This window comes from Scyliorhinus torazame, chromosome 17 (assembly GCF_047496885.1).
Source record: "Scyliorhinus torazame isolate Kashiwa2021f chromosome 17, sScyTor2.1, whole genome shotgun sequence".
Lineage (NCBI taxonomy): Eukaryota > Metazoa > Chordata > Chondrichthyes > Carcharhiniformes > Scyliorhinidae > Scyliorhinus > Scyliorhinus torazame.
The window spans coordinates 155,093,786-155,115,694 of record NC_092723.1 but is presented as its reverse complement, the minus strand read 5'-3'; the positions used below and the strand labels follow the sequence as shown (position 1 = coordinate 155,115,694).

At 47.7% G+C, this 21,909-nt stretch overlaps 1 protein-coding gene across 4 annotated transcripts in view; it reads right to left on the bottom strand.

The window, feature by feature from the left end:
* abca3b (ATP-binding cassette, sub-family A (ABC1), member 3b) overlaps nt 1-21,909 on the bottom strand; it is a 238,092-nt gene that overhangs the window by 17,318 nt on the left and 198,865 nt on the right. For 3 of the 4 annotated variants that reach the window (XM_072481322.1, XM_072481324.1, XM_072481323.1), the window contains exons 26-30: nt 10,209-10,400; nt 8,974-9,161; nt 8,142-8,312; nt 5,953-6,137; nt 3,312-3,385 (exon numbers count right to left, since the gene is read on the bottom strand). In XM_072481322.1, coding sequence (XP_072337423.1) covers nt 3,312-3,385; nt 5,953-6,137; nt 8,142-8,312; nt 8,974-9,161; nt 10,209-10,400 — 810 coding nt within the window. Of the gene's footprint in view, nt 1-3,311; nt 3,386-5,952; nt 6,138-7,771; nt 7,990-8,141; nt 8,313-8,973; nt 9,162-10,208; nt 10,401-21,909 lie in introns of those variants that run through there. The other variant, XM_072481325.1, reaches the window with a different exon arrangement.

Sequence of the window (21,909 nt, the reverse complement as noted above, 5' to 3'; positions counted from 1 at the left end):
TGGTTATGTTACAGGAGACGCATTTGAAACTGATAGACCAGGTTAGACTACGCAAAGGATGGGTGGGGCAGGTGTTACATTCGGGGCTAGATGCGAAAAACAGGGGGGTGGCTATATTAGTGGGGAAGCGGGTAATGTTTGAGGCAAAGACCATAGTGGCGGATAGTGGGGGCAGATACGTGATGGTGAGTGGCAAATTACAGGGGGAGGCGGTGGTCTTAGTGAACGTATATGCCCCGAACTGGGATGATGCCAACTTTATGAGGCGCATGTTAGGACGTATCCCGGACCTAGAGGTGGGGAAGTTGGTAATGGGTGGAGATTTTAACACGGTGCTGGAACCAGGGCTGGACAGATCGAGGTCCAGGACTGGAAGGAGGCCGGCAGCAGCCAAGGTGCTTAAAGACTTTATGGAGCAGATGGGAGGAGTAGACCCATGGAGATTTAGTAGACCTAGGAGTAAGGAGTTTTCGTTTTTCTCCTATGTCCACAAAGTTTATTCGCGAATTGACTTTTTTGTTTTGGGAAGGGCGTTGATCCCGAAGGTGAGGGGGACGGAGTATACGGCTATAGGTATTTCGGATCACGCTCCACATTGGGTGGACTTGGAGATAGGGGAGGAAAAAGAACGGCGTCCACCCTGGAGAATGGACATGGGACTAATGTCGGATGAGGGGGTGTGTCTAAGGGTGAAGGGGTGTATTGAAAAGTACTTGAAACTCAATGATAATGGGGAGGTCCAGGTGGGAGTGGTCTGGGAGGCGCTGAAGGCAGTGGTTAGAGGGGAGCTGATATCAATCAGGGCACATAAAGGAAAGCAGGAGAGTAGGGAACGGGAGCGGTTGCTGCAAGAACCTCTGAGGGTGGACAGGCAATATGCGGAGGCACCGGAGGAGGGACTGTACAGGGAAAGGCAAAGGCTACACGTAGAATTTGATTTGCTGACTATGGGTACTGCAGAGGCACAGTGGAGGAAGGCACAGGGTGTACAATACGAATATGGGGAGAAGGCGAGCAGGTTGCTGGCCCACCAATTGAGGAAAAGGGGAGCAGCGAGGGAAATAGGGGGAGTGAGGGATGAGGAGGGAGAGATGGAGCGGGGAGCAGAGAGAGTGAATGGAGTGTTCAAGGTATTCTATGAAAGATTATATGAAGCTCAGCCCCCGGATGGGAAGGAGAGAATGATGTGTTTTCTGGAACAGCTGGAATTTCCTAAGGTGGAGGAGCAGGAGAGGGTGGGACTGGGAGCACAGATCGAAATAGAGGAAGTAGTGAAAGGAATTAGGAGCATGCAGGCGGGGAAGGCTCCGGGACCGGATGGATTCCCAGTTGAATTTTACAGGAAATATGTGGACTTGCTCGCCCCGTTACTGATGAGAACCTTTAATGAGGCGAGGGAAAGGGGACAGCTGCCCCCGACTATGTCAGAGGCAACGATATTGCTTCTCCTAAAGAAAGAAAAAGACCCGCTGCAATGCGGGTCCTATAGGCCTATTTCCCTCCTGAATGTAGACGCTAAGATTCTGGCCAAGGTAATGGCAATGAGGATAGAGGATTGTGTCCCGGGGGTGGTCCATGAGGACCAAACTGGGTTTGTGAAGGGGAGACAGCTGAATACGAATATACGGAGGCTGCTAGGGGTAATGATGATGCCCCCACCAGAGGGGGAAGCGGAGATAGTGGTAGCGATGGATGCCGAGAAGTATCAGCAAGCAGTGGGTGCTATTGATCGGTTGGTAATCTCAGTTGTTTAGTAATCTCAGTTAACTGTGAGTACTATTGATAGTACTCTCTGTAACTGAGATTACTAATCTATCAACAGATTAGTAATCTCAGTTAACTAAGATTACTATTGAGAGCTTAATATCAGCAAGCAGTAAGTACTACCGATAGGATAGTAATATCAGTTACAGTGAACACTATCAAAAAGTTAGTAATCTTAGTTACAATGAGTACTATCACTAGGTAGGTATCAGCAAAATATAAGTATTATTTAAGGTTAGTTATCTCAGTTACAGTGAGTACTATTAATGGGTTAGTATTAACAAGCAGTGAGTATTATTAATGGGTTAGTAATCAGTTAACAGTGAGTATAATAGATGGTTGTAATAACTCAAGTTAATAATGAATACTATTGATGGGTTAGTAATATTAGTTCTCCTCTGGGCCTGATAAGAAAGCCTCTGGTTATCCATGATCCTGGTTCCCACTCTGATCATAGCGCTGAGCATCCTCTCTCCCCCCCCCACTAGCTGTTGCAGCCTTTTAGTTAAATACTGCAGGGTTTCTACATCCTCAGCCTGGCCATCTTCCCCATCTGAACATGTAATATTGGGGCCAAGTCTACATTCTGTACACTGTCCCTCAGTCCTCTCTTTAAATGCTGTCCTTGGGAGGGACAGGAAATTGTGTATATTAGAGCAGGAAGTTACAGAGGGACACTGATAGATTAAATATGTGACCAAATCTCTGGTAGGTGGAGCTCAATGTGGGAAAATGTGAGGCCGCCCACTTTAAATCTCTGAAAGACAAATCAGAATATTTCTTATTGGTGAGAGACTAAATCTGTGGATGAGCAAAATGATTTAGGTTTCCATACACACATTACTAAAATCTGGTGCATATGTACATTTTTTTTCTCTCAAGAATATTGGATTCATAGTGAGGAAGTGAAGCTTCAGCTGATCAGAGCTTTGTCTGACCTAATCTGCAGTAAGTGCACTTTGTTAAGGGCACTGCATCTCCAGAAAGATATAGTGCTCTTGGAGAGGACACAGTATAGGTTCATCAGAATGATACAGGAGCTAAACAGGTTAAATTATGATACGTTATATAGATTGGGTTTGTATTCCCTCGAATATATAACCCCAAGAGGTCACCTGATTGAGATGTTTAAAATGACTAAACAGATTGATAGGGTAGATAGATAAAATCTATTTCTCATGGTGGGGGACTCCACAGAAAAAGGGGGCATAACCTCAAAATTAGAACCAGGTTGCTCAGGGGTAATGTCAGGAAGCACCTCTTCACACAAATGGTACTAGAAATCTGGAACATTCTCCTCCAAAAGGCTGTGGATGCTGAGACAATTGATTGAATGGCATCACAGGCTTGAGGGACTCTATGATTGCTCCCTGCTCCTATGTAGCAGACGCAGAGCTGAATGGCCTCTTCCTGTTCTGGGGGAGCTGATGGGCCCTCTCCTGTTCATATGTTGGGCCATTTAACTGCAGCCTCTCTCTGGAAGTTCCCAGTGCAGTGACAGGTGCATATCCTCCCTTCCAGGGTCCAAGTCAAACAAAGAAACCTACCTGAGGCCATGTCAAGTCTTGGCTGGTTAAGTGGTAATGCACCATTCCATGGTGCTCATCTTTTAAAACACTGCCTGTCACACAATGAAACAAAAGTTAGAAGTAAAAATAAAAATAAAACAACATAATAAATAGTAAAAGTCGTAACAATATTTGAAATCGACTCCTTGACCATTCCAGATACACATGGTGACAACACTACCTGGGTATGGTAGCCTGGTGGTTTTGGTACTGGAAGGGCTCGAGGAACGAGTGAAAATCTCCCAACAAAAACTTCAAATTGCACTCAATAAATATGATAATTTGTGCACAGATACCAACAATCTGAACTTGAGGCTGTCAGCTTGACATTAAAAACCCAAATGGTTCATTTATGTCCATTCTTACCCGATCTGGCTATTATGTGGTAAATTCTTAACGCCATCAGAGCGATTGGGAATAAGGATTAAATGCAACCTTTTCAATATCCCCCAGATCCTGAGAACAAATCTATAAACAGACAGAATAGAGCCCATTCTATCAATAAAATCAGCAGTCAGTGAACAGGCTTCATGTCACAGTGCCCTTTCACTGAACTGTTTTTCCAGATCTCAATGTCCTCCAGTCTTCACACATTAAACGGTGACTGACTATCCAACTATGGAAGGCATCATAGTTAGCCTGAGTTCCGTTATCCAATGGCCACTTTGATCAGAGATTACTGAAACACAGGCTGGAGTTAGTCCCTGAAGATTCTTCCAATCTTCAGCCCAAGGAACTGTGGCCAAAAACAACGGGCGTGATTCTCCGATCTCCGACCCTCTGCGTCAGTATCACGCCCGGCACGGGGGCGGAGAATAGCCGTTCACGCCAGAAATCCAGTGCGATGGCGCTTCCGTGATTCTCCACGGACTCGCCAGTCTCGCACGTGTGGTCGACGCGGCGCTGGTCGGGGGCCGTTGGAACAGGCCCCCGCGGCGATTCTCCGCGGTCGACCGGCTGACCTCCCGCCGGTGTGGTTTACATGTGGTACCACCCGGCGAGACCTGGGACCCGTGGTCACGGTGGCGATCCTGGTGGAGGGCGGGTGATATCTGACTCTGGGGGGGGGGCCTCAGTTTATAGATTTGTTCTCAGGATCTGGGGGATATTGAAAAGGCTGCATTTAATTCTTATTCCCAATCGCTCGATCGGCGGGCCATCGCGATCTGGGAGGGACCTACCTTCCTCCGCGCGGTCCCGCTTCGTGGCTCCGCCATGTTGGCGGCGCCCGCGCCGAGTTGGGCCGCCGTGCGCATGCGCGGCCTGTACAGTAGGGCCCCGCCGGCAGCCAGAGCCGCGGGACGAATGCCGGGGCCCTGCTAGCTCCCTGGAAAAAGGACTTTCAAGGAGAACGACGGAGTGATTCTCGCCCGTTTTCCGGCGGGCGTGGGGACTTAGTCCTCAAAAGGGAGAATCCCGCCCAAAATCCTTTTTACCCAATAGGTCTCTGAGGTCAACTGACACAGCCTTGACCAGCAGTCTACATGGTTCGTATGGATTTATATCAGACTGGGTGATGTTCTTAGCCCCGGAGAGAGAGAGAGAGAGAGAACATGTGAGAGGGCATGTGCATAAGTGAGAGGGTGCATGCACGTGTGAGAGTGCACAATCACGTGAGAGAACATGAATGCACAAGAGAGTATGAGTGTCAGAGTGCAACAGAGAGTGTCAAAGCGCATGAGTATGTGTGTGAGCGTATGTGTGAATGCATGAGGGAGGGAGCGCATGAGGTAGGGAGCGCACGAGGGAGAGGGCGGCAGTGGGAGAGGGCGGCAGTGGGAGAGGGCGGCAGTGGGAGAGGGCGGCAGTGGGAGAGGGCGGCAGCGGGAGAGGGCGGCAGCGGGAGAGGGCGGCAGCGGGAGAGGGCGGCAGCGGGAGAGGGCGGCAGCGGGAGAGGGCGGCAGCGAGCGAGGGCGGCAGCGAGAGAGGGCGGCAGCGAGAGAGGGCGGCAGCGAGAGAGGGCGGCAGCGAGAGAGGGCGGCAGCGGGAGAGGGCGGCAGCGGGAGAGGGCGGCAGCGAGAGAGGGCGGCAGCGAGAGAGGGCGGCAGCGAGAGAGGGCGGCAGCGAGAGAGGGCGGCAGCGAGAGAGGGCGGCAGCGAGAGAGGGCGGCAGTGGGAGAGGGCGGCAGCGAGCGAGGGCGGCAGCGAGAGAGGGCGGCAGCTGGAGAGGGCGGCAGTGGGAGAGGGCGGCAGTGGGAGAGGGCAGCAGGGGGAGAGGGCGGCAGTGGGAGAGGGCGGGAGAGAGAGTGTGGGAGAGAGAGTGTGGGAGAGAGAGTGTGGGAGAGAGAGAGTGTGGGAGAGAGAGTGAGTGTGGGAGGGAGGCGGGAGGAAGAGAGAGAGAGAAAGGAGTGAGAGGGAGAGTAAGGAAGACAACAAGAGAGAGCAACAAGAGAGAGAATGAGCAGAGAAGGATAGAGAGGGAGATGGAGATAGAGGGAGTCAGAGATTCAGAGACACGTGTTAGAGCGAGAGAGAGAGAATGAGTGAGAGACTTTTTGGATGTGAGAGAGAATTTGAGAGTAAGGGTATATGAGAGCATCAGTATGTGACAGAGAAAGAGTGGACTATTCCTGTTTATATGCAGTTCAAGTAGAGGAATAAAGGTGAAGCAAGTTCCTTACCTTCAAACGTTGTTTCAATAAAATTCTTGAAAGGCTTGAGATCAGGTTTGTCCCCCTTGATTTTGACCAATAACGTGTATCCACTGCCAAATTTACTCTTGAGGTGCTGGGGGCTCCCAAGGCATTTGAACTGACCATTGACCATCACAGCCAGCCTGGTGCAGAGTGCCTCACACTCTTCCATACTGAAATACAGCATATAGACTTGTTGAAAAACAGTTACAGCATGTATTAGAAACATAGTACTGCATTGAGTTCTGATCACTACATCTTAGGAAGGAGATATAAGGGTTAAATCATGGGGACATGTGGCAGAGACTGATGGTTGTACATTAATTGTATTTAATTGCATGCAGATAGTGATCATTAATGGGAATTCCCTTGTGCTTCTAGAACATGATAAGATGGTTGTCTAAAGATGAAAGTAAAATCCTCATGGCCGTTGTGGAAAATGGCAGGAAGCAAATGTAAATGATATGATTACCCTCTGACATTCTCAAGAGTGTGAACCATTCTCTGCTCTCATGTTATATTCTAGAAAGTCAACAGATGATATACAGACTAGGCTTGTATCCCACAGAGTAATAAAGAGCAAGGGTGAGATGATAATTTCTTTTAATCTGTTCATAGGTTGTGAACATCCCTGGTGAATTGTTGTCCATCTCGAATTGCCCCTGAGAAGTTGGTGGTGAGCTTCCTCCTTAAATCGCTGCAGTCAATGTGGCGTAGGTACAACCAAATTCCAGAATTTTCACCCAATGACAATGAAGGAACAGTGATATAGTTCCAAGTCCGGATAGTGTGTGCCTTGGAAGGAAACTTGTCAATGGTTGTGTTACCATGTGCCTTCTGTCTTTGTCCTTCTGCATGGTAGAGGTTGTGGGTTTGCAAGGTTCTGTCAAAGGAAACATGGTGAGTTGCTGCATTAGAAGAGCAATGGTGGCAGAGTAGTGATGTCACCAGACCTGTAGTGCACTGGAGTCACGGGTTCAAAGGTTCAAATTCCACTATGGCATGGGCAGCAAATGTTGACCTTATCAATGCCGACATTCCATAAATGTTGCCAGTGTGTATGTATGGCAAAAAGGTGTTAATCAACTGGGTTACTTTGTCCTGGATGGTGTCAAGTTCCTGGAGTGCTGCGGAGCTGCACATTCAGGCAAATGGGGAGTATTCCATCACACTCCTGACTTGTGCCTTGTAGGTGGTGGATAGACTTTGGGGAGTCAAGAGGTGAGTTACTCGCTGCAGAATTCCCAGCCTCTGACCTGCACTTGTAGTCACAATACTTTTGTGGGTTGGTTCAGTTAAGTTTCTGGTTAATGGTGACTCTGAGGATGGGGATTCAGGATGGGAAGGAATATGGGACTTGGGAGCAGGAGTCGGCCATTTGGCCCTTTGAGCCTGCTCTCCATTAAATGAGATTGTGGTTGATCTGGTTGTGCTCTCAACTCCACTTTTCTAACTGCCTCCCATAACCATTGAACGTCAATTCGAGTGTTTATGATTTTTAAATCATTTTAAACGGTAGGCAGAGGGAAGCTATTTTCTCTGGTGGAAAAATACAGAACAAGGGGTTTTAACCTTACAATTTGAGGCAGGTTGCACATGGGCAATGATAGGACACTCCTGCACAAAGATAGTGGAAATCTGGAACTGTCTCCTTCAAAAAGCAGCTGATCCTGGTGGTTAAATTGAAAACTGAGGCTGATAGATTTTTGTCAGGCAAGGATTCTGAAGATTATGGAATCAAGGTGAGCAAATGGAATTATGATACCAATAAGACTGATCTGGAATGATGAAGCAGGCTGAAGGGGCTGAATTACCTCCTCCTGTGACTATGAACCGTAGCGTAACTCGACTCTTAATTGGTGTCCCGGCAGCCCAGCGGTTAGCACTGTTGTTTCACAGCGCCAGGGTCCCAGGTTCGATTCCCGGCTTGGTTCACTGTCTGTGCAGAGTCTGCACGTTCTCCCCGTGTCTGCGTGGGTTTCCTCCGGGTGCTCCGGTTTCCTCCCACAAATCCCGATAGACGTGCTGTTAAGTGAATTGGACATTCTGAATTCTCTCTCAGTGTACCCGAACAGGAGCCGGAGTGTGGCGACTAGGGGCTTATCACAGTAACTTCATTGCAGTGTTAATGTAAGCCTATTTGTGACAACAAAGATTATTTTTTTAAAACTGCCTACCTGTGAGAGGTGATGACAATGGACTTCCCGTTGTGCAGAAATCTGGTCACTGAATCCCATAATAATCTCCTGGAAACGGGATCCATGCCGGTGGAAGGTTCATCCAGGAAGACAATGGCAGGATTTCCAATCATCGCCACTGCGGTGCTCAATTTCCTCTTATTCCCACCACTAGGACAGGACAAAACCAGCAACAGCATGATTCTTGGCACAGAGAGACAAATACCAGGAATCTCTGTGTGGGGAGAGGGAGAGAGAAAGAGAGAGAGAGAAGCAGAAAACAGGATTCTCGGCACAGGAAGAGGCCAAGAATCTCTTTTAAAGGGGGGGGGGGGGGGAAGAGTAGTCGGAAATCCCTGCACAGGGAAAGAGAGACCAGAATTCCGTGCACAGGGAGTAAGGCTGAGAATCTTGACTTATGGAGGGACCACGAATCATGGCATAGGGAGAGAGTCTGGGAATCGCCGAGAGACTGGCAACCTTGACAAATGGTTCCCTCACTGTGTGGCACCTTTCGCCCCCACAAATTTCCTTGCTGTTGATCGGGCAGCCTCTGGGTGGCATAGCCTCCAGGTTACTGCAGCCCTTCTTTCAATCCCCTCCCACCTGCCGCCAGCCCACTCCATCAGACCCAAACAGATTCCCTTCAGCTATATAATCACCGTCATATGTTTTGAAACCGAGCACAATCAGGAATGTGATGGACCAAATGGTCTATAAACTTTATGGCCATTGAGAAAATTCTTGAGTACTGACCCATACATCTATAATGAATGAACAGTGAAGAGTGTTCAAGGGGAAGAAGGTGTAGTGACAGCTTGGCTTTACTCACCTGTACGTCCGCACCAGCTTCCGGGCGAGAGGTTCAAGTAGAAGACACTGTAGCATATCATCCACACACTGTTTAATGATATGCTCGGGAATGCCCCGTAATCGTGCGTACATAAACAGTGTTTCCTGCCCTGTCATGTGACCAAGAAGGGCATCAAACTGGGGACAGTAACCGATCATCTGACGCACCTATCCGGAAATTGAGAGAAAAAAAGGAAATGAGGAAAGCACAATAGGCTAAGGTTCCAGGCTCTGTAACTGCCCCTGTAACCGCCCCCCCCCCCCACCTCTCCACCCCCCCCCCCAATCCTACCACCCACCTGCGAGATGTTAAACGTCCCCCGCTCCTGCACGATGGGAACCCCCCCTTCCACCTGGTGCAGGATACAAACCCCCTTCCTCCTGTGGGAATGAAACCCTCCTCCTGCAGGATGGGAATCCTCCACCATCTCATGTTAGATGGGACCCTCCCTGCCCTGGCAGGATGAGATGCTCCTCCTCCTGCTGCAGGATGGGAACCTCCATCTCTGCGGGATGGGAACCCCCTCCTCCTCTTGCGGGATGAGAATCTCCTCCTTCTCCGGGATGAGGCCTTCCCCCCCCCCTCTGCCTGATGCCAAGAGCCAGAGCCTAAATCTGGGAAACTTTCCCCATGTTTTACCCATCTGCATTCCAGTCAGGTTAACAATGATCAACATACAATGCCCAGAATTTGTGCTGGCAAAAACCGAAAGGGTGGGTTCTCCGATGTACTGTAAAACACATTGAATGCTCACTATGTCACTGTATGGTTGTTGTGTCACTGTAAGGAGGGTGCAAAAGAGATTTAACAGGATGATACAAGGGCAAAATTGTTATACTGACCAGGAAAAAATGAACAGGTGGGGTTCTGTTCTCAAGAAAAGGGAAGACTAAGTGGTGACCTATTAGCGGTTTTTAAGATTATGAAGGGGTTTGATAAGGTAGACATAGAGATATTGTTCCCATTTATGAAGCAGATCAGAACTAGGGATCATATACGACAGTGATTAATAAATCCCAAAGTGGTAGGAATGTGGAAATTTAAGGGGAATCTGAAAAATTAAAGGAGTAGAAGAATATGTTGATAAGAGTGGATGAAGAAGGTTGGGAAGAGGTCGAACTGAAGCATAAACACTAGGATGGACCAGTTGGGCTAAATGGCCAGTTTCTGTGCTGTAAACACAGCATATTATTGAATGGTTGGTGAGTACTCACCATTTTTCTTTCTTTTATGATGCTGAAACCGTTGACATAGGCATTTCCCCCTGTCACCTTCTCATCACCAGTCAACATTTTGAAGGTGGTTGTTTTTCCAGCTCCATTAAACCCCAGCAGTCCAAAACATTCCCCTTTATTTACAGCTAAAGAAATTTTGTTCACAGCAAACGTTGTCTCCCTGTGATAAATCTGAAAGACAAAATGTGAATTACAGACTGGGAGATCACCGAGTTGGACGTCAATCATCTCAACTCCAGCAAATCATTGCAGAGGTTCCTCAGGGAAGTATTCTAGACTCAACCATCTTCAGCTACTTCATACCAATGACCTTCCTTCCTTCATAAGGTAAGATGTGGGAATGTTCACCGATGATTGCACAATGTTCAGCACCATTCAGGACTCCTCGGATACTGAAGCAGTGAGTGTCCATGTGCAGCACGACCTGCTCAATATCCAGGCTTGCGCTGATAAATGGCAAGTAACATTCATGCCACACAAGTGTTCAGGAAGAGTTAATGTTTCCTTGTAATTGAGTTAGAATTGGGGTTTTAATTGTTTAATAGACTGCACCAATATATAAAAGGGAATTCAGGTGGCACTATTTTGTCGTGGAGAAGTGAATACTGAAAACAATAAACTTGAACAATTCAAGACTTGCTTCCTAGCTCTTTTTGTAGAGTTACCATTGGAGCTTAACAATGGTAGCAGAGTGGCGGCGATGGATGCGGAGAAGGCCTTTGATAGGGTGGAATGGGGGTACCTGTGAGAGGTGTTGAAAAGGTTCGGGGAGGGGTTCGTCAGGTGGGTGGGGCTGCTATATGAGGCCCCGGTGGCGAGTGTGGCCATGAACAGAAGGAGGTCAGAGTATTTCCGGCTACACCGGGGGACGAGGCAGGGGTGTCCCTGTCCCCCCTGCTCTTTGCACTGGCGATTGAACCCCTGGCCATGGCATTGAGGGAGTCGAGGAACTGGAGGGGGCTGGTGCGGGGTGGGGAGGAGCATCGGGTGTCGCTCTATGCGGATGATTTGCTACTATATGTGGCAGACCCGGTGGGGGGAATGCCGGAGGTGATGAGGATCCTTAGGGAGTTTGGAGATTTCTCCGGGTACAAGCTTAATATGGGGAAGAACGAGTTGTTCGTAGTGCACACAGGGGACCAGGAGAGGGGGATTGGTGAGCTCCTGCTAAAAAGGGAGGAGAGGAGTTTCAGGTACCTGGGGGTCCAGGTGGCCAGGAACTGGGGGGCCCTACATAAGCTTAACTTCACGAGGGTAGTGGAGCAGATGGAGGAGGAGTTTAAGAGGTGGGACGTGCTGCCACTCTCCCTGGTGGGTAGGGTGCAGTCAGTTAAAATGACGGTGCTCCCGAGGTTTTTGTTCCTGTTCCAATGCTTCCCCATCCTGATCCCTAAGGCCTTCTTCAGGCAGGTTAACAGGAGCATTATGGGGTTTGTGTGGGCGCAGAAGACCCCGAGGGTGAGAAGGGTGTTCCTGGAGTGGTGCAGGGATAGGGGGCAGTTGGCGCTGCCTAACCTCTGTGGGTATAATTGCGCCGCCAACGCGGCGATGGTGTGTAAGTGGATGATGGAGGGGGATGAGGCGGCATGGAAGAGGCTGGCGATGGCGTCCTGTGTGGGCACGAGCCTGGAGGCGCTGGTGACGGCGCCGCTGCCACTTCCTCCAACGAGGTACACCACGAGCCCGGTGGTGGCGGCTACCATCAAAATTTGGGGGCAATGGAGACGTCACAGGGGGAGGTGGGGCCTCGGTGTGGTCCCCGATTCGGGGGAACCACCGGTTTGTCCCGGGGAGGATGGACGGAGGGGTCCTGAGTTGGCACAGGGCAGGTATTAGAAGGATGGGGGACCTGTTTGTGGACGGGAAGTTCGCGAGCCTGGGTGTGCTGGAGGAGAGGAGAGGGCTCCCCCCCGGGGAACACCTTCAGATATATGCAGGTAAGGGCATTTGTTCGGCGGCAGGTGGTGGAGTTCCCACTGTTGCCAACATGCAGGGTCCAGGACAGGGTGCCGTCGGGGGTGTGGGTTGGAGAGGGGAGGATCTCGGCAACGTATCAGGTGATGCAGGAGGAGGAGGAGGAGGCCTCGGTGGAGGAGCTAAAGGGTAAGTGGGAGGAGGAGTTGGGTGAGGAGATTGACGAGGGGACGTGGGCGGATGCCCTGGGGAGAGTGAACTCTTCTTCCTCTTGCGCGAGGCTCAGCCTCATACAATTTAAGGTGCTGCATAAGGCTCACATGACCGGGGCAAGGATAAGCTGGTTCTTTGGGTGTGAGGACAGGTGTGTTAGGTGCTCAGGGAGCCCAACAAGCCACAACCACATGGCGTGCCCAGCGCTGGAGCACTTTTGGAAGGGTGTAGCGAGGACGGTGTCGAGGGTGGTAGGTGCCAGGGTCAAGCCGGGCTGGGGGCTCGCAATATTTGGGGTGGCAGAGGAGCCGGGAGTGCAGGAGGCGAAAGAGGCCGGTATTCTGGCCTTTGCGTCCCTGGTAGCCCGGCGAAGGATTCTTCTTCAGTGGAAAGATGCGAGGCCCCCAAGCGTGGAAACCTGGATCAATGATATGGCGGGATTTATTAAATCGGAGAGGGTGAAATTTGCCTTAAGGGGATCGGTGCAAGGGTTCTTCAGGCGGCGGTAACCGTTCCTAGACTTCCTGGCAGAACGTTAGGAGATGGTCAGCAGCAGCAACCCGGGGGGGGGGGGGGGGGGGTTGGTTCGTTTGTCTTGAGTGGGCGTGTATATTTGCCTTTGTGTTGATGAAGGCTGTTAATTTATTATTTATGTATATGGGGGGGGGGGTTTGCTCTTTTCTTTCTGTATTTTGTTGTGGATATTTTGTGAAAATTTGAATTAAAAAAAACAATGGTAGCAGAGGATGGTTACTGCCTGTATGAAAAAAGGATTGCAAACTAAGATTTCTTCAGGCAAAAGACTATATTCTGAATTCTAGCCTGAAGAGCGATTTAAAGTAACTTGGGAAATAAATGGCTGAATCCAAGGGTAGAGTGTCGGGGTATGATTACCCACCATTGTTTTCTGAGGACCAACCCTATGACCAATGGAAGAATGAAGTTGCCAGGTGGACACAGGTTATGCCCTTGCCCAAGAAAAAACAAGGAATGGCATTGGCACTTCCATTATCATACAAAAGCCGGAGCAATTGGATAAATTAGTAACTTCATGGATAAGATTTACTGAATGTCTATGAGGCTTGGTTAGTTAGATTTTGACAAATTTAGGAAGTCGGAAGTTGTCTCCATATTAGAGTACTTGTTGGAAATTAACGTATTGCATACAAGGCTGCAAACATTTCATCTCGAAATTCCTCAATCAGTGCTGGCAGTCAAGTTATTGGACTGTGCTAAAGTTACAAAAATGGATAGACTTATGGTTTTGATGGGAATTAAATCTGCTGAAAGACACACCCTGCTAGAACAAATGTCAGAGGTTGCAAAAACGTTCCTGGGCAAATATTCCCGGCAGTCTTCGTGACACAAATGGGACAATCGGCAATAAGACAGACTATGGAAGACAGTATGTTAACGGGATGGCAAGGTGGTCTAGAAACAGGCCGCACGCATCAACATGAAAGAAGATTTATAACTAAAAATAACCTTTTTAAAAAATAAATTAAGAGTACCCAATTCTTTTTTTTTCCAATTAAGGTGCAATTTAGTGTGGCCAATTCACATATCTTTTTGGATTGTGGGGGTGAGATCCACGCAAACACTGGGAGAATGTGCAAACGCCACACGGACAGTGACCCGGGGCCGGGATCAAACCTGGGTCCTCGGCGCCATGGGGCACTGTGCTGCCCTAACTAAAAATAAACTTCAACAATTATGGCAAGAGAAATAAATTGGGAAATTTCAACAGAAAAATGAACTCCAGCAATGCCCAGAATGTGGATTTAGATGTGATTCAAAGTTCTGTTGTGCAATAAATTGTCCTGAATGACATAATAGGGTGTTTGAAACCAAACACAAGACAGAAGACTCTGAAGAAGAGGAATAAGTTAACCAAAGTGAAGGCATTGTCTTAGTAAGGAGAAGTTTCAGTCCGGTGATGAATGTGCTGGTCGCACAGTCATTCAACCGTGCCATATTAGATAGTGGATGAACATCTGCAGTATGTGGAATGGACTGGTTGAAATGTTACCTTGACTCTAAGTGACAAAGGTTGGATTAAGGTTTAAAAATTTTGAAGGTCCACAAGTTGCATATTTGGGGTTGAGAATACCCTTAAATCGCTGAAAAGAGTCGAGATTCCTTGTAAAATCGATGGAAGGAATCATTTTATTAACACGGATGTCATATCCAGCAAAATATCTTTATTATTGAACAAAGAAATTAAGGAAGTACTGTTAGCATCAGAGAACCAGGAGTCTAGAAAACAAAACGTTCTGTTAAAAGCATCGGCAATTTTCCCATCTGACTGTCCAAAGATTAAACATTTTGCTCAGGGATGCGGGTGTAAGAGATGACGAATACACCAAACGTATAGAAGTAATAGATGCGATATATGTAAGAAATATAGAACACCATCACGACCCATAGCGAATATGCCCTTAGCGACAGATTTTCTGAGCATTTGAATGCACTGCAGCGGGCAAAAGAGCATTCCTTAAAGCAGAAATCACAAAGAATTCAGAGTGCTTTGAGGTACAATGTACAGCCATCAGAAACTATTTTCAAACAGGTAGATATGGCATACCATAAAAGAGATGGATTTAATGACTGGAAAGGTCATAGGTACAGATGGTAAAAATCATTTTGCAGCATCGAAACCAGACTGTTCTGGTACACTCGTCAATATTAGTGGGCAGTAGGGCAGCACGGTCGCGCAGTGGTTAGCATTGCAGTCTCATGGCGTCGAGGTCCCAGGTTCAATCCCGGCTCTGGGTCACTGTCCGTGTGGAGTTTGAACATTCTCCCCGTGTTTTGCAACACAAAGATATGCAAGGTAGGTGGATTGGACACGTTAAATTGCTCCTTAATTGGAAAAAAATGAATTGGGTACTCTAAATTTAAAAAATATATATTACTGGGCACGGATTACAAGTTTGCAGATTCAAAAGCGGTTATTGAACGTGCTGAGGGACCAGGTACTTCTCATATACATATATTACAGAATTATAAGGGCCAGATCGTGGAAATTGATAGGATATCTGAAGAGGGACATAGTAATTCTAATGAATCGGATGAGACTATTTGTCCCAAAGGATAACTACCAAAAGTTGGCACTAAAGTGACATACTTGCCAGAAGGAGACAGTCAGTGGAAGGATGCAACTGTCGTTGGTAGAGTAGGTAAAGAAGATCATATGGGTTGATAGCAATTACCAATATCTGACTGTTTGACGAAAAGAGGGGCTAGCTCGAAGAAGTTTCTAGAAATGGTTAAAGAGGGGTGGCAAGGTGGCACAGTGGTTAACACTGCTGCCTCACGGCGCCGAGGACCTGGGTTTGATCCTGGCCCCAGGTCACTATCTATGTGAAGTTTGCACATTCTCCCCATGTCTGCGTGGGTGTCGCCCCCACAACCCAAAAAGATGTGCATGGTAGGTGAATTGACCATGCTAAATTGCCCCTTAATTGGAAAAAAAATAATTGGGTACTCTAAATGTATTTTTTTTAAAAAAATGATTAAAGAGGGGCATCTGTTCCTATTAGGAAGATATATGTGAGTGGAAAAACAGGGGAAATAGTTCTGCATTTATTGCAGAACAAAATATACATACATTTGTGTTATGATATATTGGAACTTATGTCAAAATTAAAGATCACTTTTCTTCTTTTAAGAGGGGGAATATGTTAATGTCCCCTAGTACTTAAGTTAGAATTGGGATTTTAATTGTTTAACAGATTGCACTTATTGTTTAATAGACTGCACCAATATATAAAGGGGATACAAGTGGCATTGTTCTGTTGTGGAGAAGTGATTACTGAACACAATAAACTTGGAGTGGAAGAAGTCAAGACTTGCTTCCTAGTTCGTATTATAGAGTTACCATCTTAATAACAAGTGCTAGGCAATGACCACCTCTGACAAGTATTAATCTAAGCATTGCCCATTGATCAGGAATTAAACTGGACTAGACATTTAAACACTGTGCCTACAGAAGCAGGTCAGAGGCTATGAATCCTGTGGCGAGTAACCAGCCTCATGACTCCCCAACAACTATCCACAAACAGGAAACTAAGGAATTTGGCATGTTCACGTTGACTTTTAGCAATTTTTACAGATGCACCATAGAAAGCATCCTACTGGGCTGCATCACAGCCTGGTATGGCAACTGCTCGGCCCAAGACCGTAAGAAACTACAGAGAGTCACGAACACAGACCAGTCATCACCCAAAACTGCCTCCCATCCATTGACTCTGTCGACACCTCCCACTGCCTTGGGAAAGTGGACAGCATAATCAAAGATCTCTCCTCCCTGGGTTATTCTCTCTTCCGACCTCTTCCATCGGGCAGGAGATACAAAAGTCTGAGAACACGCACTAACAGTAACAAAAGCAGCTTCTTCCCCACTATTACCAGACTCCTGAATGACCCTCTTATGGACCGAACTGATCTCTTCACAAATCTTCGCTACTGAGCAGTACAACACTCTGTACGCTTCACGCGATGCCTGTGTCTATGTATTTACATTGTGTATTTATGTATATCCTATGTCTTTTCATGTATGGAATGATCTGTCTGGACTGTATGCAGAACAATACTTTTCACTGTACCTCAGTACACATGACAATAAATCAAATCCAATCCAAATATATTACCCCAATTCCATGGGCTTATGTCTTGCTTATTAACGTTTTGTTTGGCACCGTTTTAGAAATCCAAATGTACTACATTTACTGGGTTCTGTTTTTCAATTATACTAGTTACATTGTCAAAAAAGCCTCCCAATAAATATGTCAAACACAATTTCCCTTTTGTAAAACTATGTTGACTTTGTCTGATCATACTATGATTTTTAAGACATTCAAAATAATAGATACAGCATTTTACCAAAATTGATGTCAGAATACCTGGCCTGTAGTTTTTTGCTTTAGAGAATTAGAACAGCATAAAAGGAGCCTTTGACAGGGAATCATTCAGACTCGAAACGTTAGCTCTATTCTCTCTCCACAGATGCTGTCAGACCTGCTAAGAGTGTCCAGCATGTTCTGTTTTTTATCCAGATTCCAGCATCTGCAGTTCATTAGATCCAGGCCAGCTCTGTATAGAGCAAACCAATCAGTCCCATTCCCTTGCTCAATTCCACGGCCCTGAAAATCTATTTCCCTGAAGAGCTCATCCAATTTTCTTTTGAAATCATTGATAGTCGCCACTTCTACCACCTTCATAGGCAGCGAGTTCCAGGTCATTACCATGACTATGTAAAGAAATGTCTTCCAGGGGCGGCATGGTGGTGCAGTGGTTAGTTAGCACTGCTGCCTCATGGCACTGTGGACCCGGGTTCGATCCCAGTCCAGGGTCACTGTCCATGTGAAGTTTGCATATTCTCCCTGTCTCTGTGTGGGTCTCACCCCCATAACCCAAAGACGTGCAGCGTAAGTGGATTGGCCATGCTAAATTGCTCCTTAATTGGAAAAAATTTTTTTTAAAGAAAAAAATGTTTTTCCTCACATCCCCCTTTTACTTTTTCCTAAAATCTTAAATCTGTGTCCTTTTACCATCAACTCTTTCTTTGCCTATCTTGTCTAAACCTTTCCTAATTCTGTATCTCGCGATAGGATTTCTCCTCAAACCTCCTTTGCTCCAAGGAGAGCAACTCCAGCTTTTCCAAGCTAACCTTCCAGCTAAGATACCTCATCCCTGGAACCATTCTGGTAAATCTCCTGTGCAACTTCTCAAGGACCTTCACATCCTTCAGTTGAGGTGACTAGAATAGATGCAGTTAAGGGGCAACTATGTAACACATGAGTGAGAAATAAATAGAAGCGTATGTTGATTAGGTCAGTGAAAGAAGGGCAGGTGGCGGCTGATGGAAAGTAAAAAATGTTGGCACAGACCAAGTGGCTGAATGGTCGATTTCTATGCTGTAGATTCTATGCAATTCTATGAATGAACAGATTCAAATATGGAGTGGTAGGAAAGATAAGCAGAGATTTAGATTTGGGATGCATCATCAAATGTGAGCCACATGGAGGGATGTAACAAAGGGCGCGATCCAACGGCTACGCTTGCCCATAAAGCAGCTAGCCTCTGTGCTGTGTGGCTGATAAAAGCCGGGATCTACCTGGCTCTCAATGCCTTGTGAGATCTAACATGATCTTGCAAGAGATTACGGTGTAAATCACATCCATTGTGGGCAGGATTACTTTGGGAAAATCTGCATATTAGAGCGAGATAACTAATCTCAATTTAATATGCAGTTTCCTGAGGTACCCAAGGCATTGGGATCTATCCTCTTTGCCTCAGAGACCTCGGGCAAGCGCCGTTCAGCACTGGTCCCCACAAATGGGAACTGCACTCCTGGGGGTTTCCCAGGGGATTGGAGGCTCCCAGTTGCATGCCCTTTGGGCAGGTGATACCCAGGCATCGTTGGTGCCACCTGAGTAGCCAGGCACTGCCACTTGGCACCCTAGCAGTGCCACCTGTGTGCAAGCCTGGCACTGCCAAGCTGGCAATTTTGTGTGCTGACGATCGGGCCAGGGGTGCCCTTTGTGGGTGTTGAGGGGAGGCTGGGGACCCTCCCAGAGTGTGTTGGGGCTTGGGGGAGGGGGGTTGCTGTGCAGGGCTCTGGAGATCAGGCATCATTTAAAGCAAGGAGTTATGGTGTGCGGAGCTTCTCAGTCTAGAAAATGGGACTATGTGCGGCCTTGGCCGCACACTCCCCGCTGAGGCCCCTTATTTAATGCGGGTGGCATTGTATAGCCATGTGCTTCTCAGCATTGCGAGTGCTGGGAAACAAGCGGCTAAACGTGCTTGCTTTGGGACTATGTTCCCATTTAGTTGAATCGCGTCCAATGAGTCTGTACAATCAACCTGATCCAGTGTATCTGACTGAAAATAACTGGCTTTCAAGGGAACTAAAATGTACAATCACGTTTCTTAATTTTGCAATATTTAATGTTGCATCAATTAAGTATGGCATAAAGGCAAGTTACAAACTCCTGAACTGGCTGGGAAGTATAATTTTGAGCTTTGCCTTGTTGCACATACAGTTTCATTATGGCATTCTGGTTAGGTACAATCAGCTACGCCAATTGACAAATGCTCATCTGCTGTTGAGGGATAACTCAGCTCTCTCTCCCTCCTTTCTTGAATAGCAATGTTCCATTTTGTTGTAACCTGCACAGATCCTATTGGGTAGGGACAATTGGTTATCCCATGGAGATATTTTAGTTTATTAACAACTCCATAATACAAAAGAACACAGCTGAATACAAAACATCCAGCAATATACTAAAAATATCCACAATACACCAAAAACAGAAAGCAATGAATAATCAACAAGAAAACTTTCAAGCTAGCACATGTTCATGCACCCCCTGCCTCCTCCTCCACCCCCCCCCCACCCCACCCACCACCTCAATGGTAGCCCCACATTGGTGGAAAAACACCCAAACGTGCAGCATAGACCACCAGAAAAGGACACACCGATGTGGGATACATTCGAAGAGTGAGAGAACACCTCCACCCCCCCCAAGAGGGGGCACAGTTCATGACAAAATCCAGGGTAACCACAAAAAAGCACTAAAAAGACACAATACAAAAAGGGAAACCAAAAACAAAACCCAGCAAACAATCAAAACAGAGCTACCAGCGCTCAAGCCGACGCACGTCCCTCAACCCCCTGGGCTCCAGCAGCAGTCCCACGTCAGTTGAATGACGGCCACAAGCAATAGTCGACCAGAAAAGTGCAGGCGGAGCACAGCTGGGGAGAGAGGGAGAGAACACCCCTCCCCCTCACCAGCACCAGGAGCGTCCCTAAACGCCAGTGCACAGAAGCATGAGCACAGAAGCACAACTGGCGAGCACCCAGCTGCTCGGCACAAAAACAATAAACAGTAAGAATACAATAACAAACAGAGTCTCTGAGACAGAGACCAACATCAGTGCAAAGAGTTACACATTCAATCGGGCCGGTTCTCCCCTCTCTCTCCCCTGTTAGCAACTTTCAGCAGCAGGCTCTTCTACCCCTTCATCAAACCTGTATCAGGCTTGTTCCTTGCCTCAGTCCAGGCTGCAAAATCCTAAAAAAACTAGCCAACATACAAAATGATGTGTTGGGTGTTCTCGATCACATACAGGTCACCAACACTTGAAGTAGTGCAACACTATTTTATTAACCAGTTGATGCACTCAGCACATGGTGAATGTCTGTGTTGCAGGCTGTGAGCTCTGTTCTCCTAGCTAGCTGCTACTCGAATGAGCGGGAACTCTGATGCCCCCTGTCTTTATAGTGCGTGTGCTCTCACTGGAGATTGTCTGCGGTGTTGTGTATGTTGATTGGTCCCACGGTGTGTCCATCAGTGTGTGTCTGCACCATGATATACTGGTGCATATTATGACATCCCCCCTTTTATATAAAAAAATGTGCCTGCGTGACAATAAATAGTGTGTGGTGAATGTTCCTGACTACGTGTGTGCGAAATATTTACAGACGATGTACATGAAACTAAGCTATTTACATGGGAAGGTGCCTGGTGCAGAAAAAACAGTGTGTCACACAAATAACAAGATGAACACTATATACAAATCACTTGAACGATTAAACGGAAGAATATAGCAGACCAGAGAGTCCACCAGTGCACAAAGTTCACAAATTAAGTCTCTGAGGTGGGCGACGAATTCTGGTTGACCGCCTCAAGGGTGGGTCAGGAGCCACCGGCTGAGGAGCGGGCTGGACTGCGTCAGAGTGAGGAGGATGCAGAGTAACTGGAAACTCCGCATAGTCCAGGTCAGGGACAACAAGATGGCGTGGCACTGGCGGAGGATCACGTAGCGAGCGCGGAACGAGACGAAGGGCACGTCGATTGCAACGCAGAATGGAATCATCCGGTAGACAAACCAGAAATGAGCGGGGAGCCACCTGTCGAAGAACTACAGCAGTTGCAGACCAGCCACCGAAGATGGATGCGGACGTTGTCATCTGGAGCCAGAGCAGGGAGATCAGCTGCACGGGAGTCATGAGTCGCCTTGTGCTGTGCACGAGACAGTTGCATTCGTTGAAGGACCGGAACATGGTCGAAGTCTGGGACGTGAATGGACGGCACCGTCGTCCTCAGGGTGCGACCCATGAGCAGCTGGACTGGCAACAGGCCAGTGGACAGTGGGGCTGAGCGATAGGCCAGCAGGGCGAGGTAGAAGTCGGATCCCGCATCGGCAGCCTTGCAGAAGAGCCGGTTGACTATGTGGACGCCCTTCTCCGCTTTGCCATTGGATTGGGGGTACAGCGGACTGGATGTCACATGCACAAAGTTGTACCTCCTGGCAAAGTTGGACCATTCCTGGCTTGCGAAGCAGGGGCCATTGTCCGACATCACAGTGAGTGGGATGCCGTGACGAGCAAAGGTGTCTTTACAGGCACGGATGACTGCAGACGATGTGATGTCGTGCAAACGCACCACCTCCGGGTAGTTTGAAAAATAGTCTACAATCAGAACATAGTCCCTGCCAACGCGTGGAACAGGCCGATGCCGACCTTGGACAAAGGGGACATGACCAA